A 1,801-nucleotide genomic window follows, 5' to 3' on the forward strand; every position below is an offset into this window, starting at 1 on the left:
TTTTAAAATGACAGCTGCTAATATTTTTCTTTATTTTCTGTTTTCAGGAAGGACTAAGCCTGGCATCCCTATTGTGGAAGTTTGCCAAAAAGCCTTCATGAATGTGTATGCCATCACTGAGAAGAGAGTTCGGATCCAGCGAGAGCGTCTCATTGTTCAAGCTCAAGAACTTGCTGCTGCCAATGGCGACAGTCCACTGCAACCCATGGACACCCTTTCGCTTCTTGCATCTCGTACTGCACCAGCCAAACTTCAGTCTCGAGGTGGAGAAAACTACTACCAGCAGAGTAGAAGTCAAGAAGCGTTTGCAAGTCGCCTTGCGTCTTTTGGCAAGACCAACCTCACCATTACACCATCTCGGGTTCCAGCTGCTCCAATGACTAATCCCCGTGATCTTATGTCTAAGTTAAGTGACCGAGACATCACTATGGTGCCTGCTCATGCCTATGGCTCCCTGAGCATTATGCCAATGAAGCGTGATAGCTTCCCGCTCAAGAATAGTTCCACTAATGGAAAAACAAATCGTGATATTACTATGATTCCTCTAAAGCATGAAGAGGCGTCAGAGGAGCCTACAGATCTCTCTATGCCGACTGATTTGTCTGTACGGAAAAGATCTATGGCTAAGGACCTTTCTAATCTCAACATTCCATCAGCTACATCTATAGTGCCAGTTGTGTCATCAGCTCCCAATCTACCAGTAGATCTGTCAGTCAAGAGCTCAAGACCAAAGATTCAACCTAAGTCAGAGTACAAGTATCAACAGTATCCAATTGCCAAGAAGTACAAACCCGATATAGTCAAGAAACAAGAATACGAGTCAGAAGCAGAAATGGATGGTGATGAAATGGACGAAATGGATATGGAACCTGGTACTGAGGCAGGTATGGATGGGGACATGGCTATGGAGCAGGCTTATGAGCCGGAAACTGAATCTGAAATGGAGTCAAGACCTGGTGCCACCCCGGACTCTTTGTCAAGTCATTCTGTGCATGCTGATGACAGACATGACAGCTATGTCCCTCGGCCTGAAGCTTTGCCATTCTTCTTCCAGCCCAATATTAATGATATTGCTATGGTCAACTCATTTTTCCTCAATCAACTATGGCAGCCTGAATTCATAGACACTGAATTGCTTAGAGAATACCATAGGAAGCAAGAAGAGTTGAAGGAGAAAAAGAAACAGCAGAGAAAAATGTCCAAAATCAAGGCCACGGAGGGAGGTGTGAATGGTGAAGAACATGAGCTAGAGAATGATAAAGCCACAGAAAAGAATGAAAAAGAAGATGAGGGTGAAGAAAAAAATGAACCAACTGAAAAACTTGAAAATGAGGATGAAAAGGCAAAAGAAGAGGAGGAAGTATCTGATGCTCAAGAGACAAAAGAGGAAGAGAGTTTTGTAGACGATGATGAGGCAGTAGAAGCAGAGTCAGCACAGGTGGAAGAGCCAAATAGTGAGGATAATGAGAAGCCAACTGATAATGCCGATGTTTGAATGTTCCAAAGACGTGTAATTACAGGGTCACCTAGTGGTCAAAATACATTCCATTGTACCTAAACAGTATGCTGTACTTAGTCGAGCGAATGCTGTCTATAAAACCAAAGGGTTGTAATATTATTTTTTTTAAAGTAAGGGGCAGCATTCTAAGCTTCTGTAATGATTTTCTGATTTTTGTAATGTTGTACAAAATAGATTTGTGTTGTTCCCAGTGTTTATACATACCAGTTTTTGATAAACAGTTTTGTATGTATTTTTGTATCAATAAACCTAATTTATGATTCCTAGCTAATATTGACTTTC

General features: G+C 41.8%; 1 protein-coding gene across 4 annotated transcripts in view; it reads left to right on the forward strand.

Moving 5' to 3' along the window:
* LOC113218369 (E3 ubiquitin-protein ligase lubel-like) overlaps positions 1 to 1,785 on the forward strand; it is a 17,078-nt gene extending 15,293 nt beyond the window's left edge. For all 4 annotated transcript variants that reach the window (XM_052273701.1, XM_026438690.2, XM_052273702.1 and 1 more), the window contains one exon: positions 48 to 1,785. In XM_052273701.1, coding sequence (XP_052129661.1) covers positions 48 to 1,495 — 1,448 coding nt within the window. In that variant the 3' untranslated portion in view covers positions 1,496 to 1,785. The remainder of the gene's footprint in view (positions 1 to 47) is intronic.
* Positions 1,786 to 1,801: the final 16 nt, after the last annotated feature.

The sequence above is a fragment of the Frankliniella occidentalis genome, unplaced genomic scaffold, assembly GCF_000697945.3.
Source record: "Frankliniella occidentalis isolate FOCC.00 unplaced genomic scaffold, Focc_3.1 Scaffold294, whole genome shotgun sequence".
In the NCBI taxonomy this organism is placed as follows: domain Eukaryota; kingdom Metazoa; phylum Arthropoda; class Insecta; order Thysanoptera; family Thripidae; genus Frankliniella; species Frankliniella occidentalis.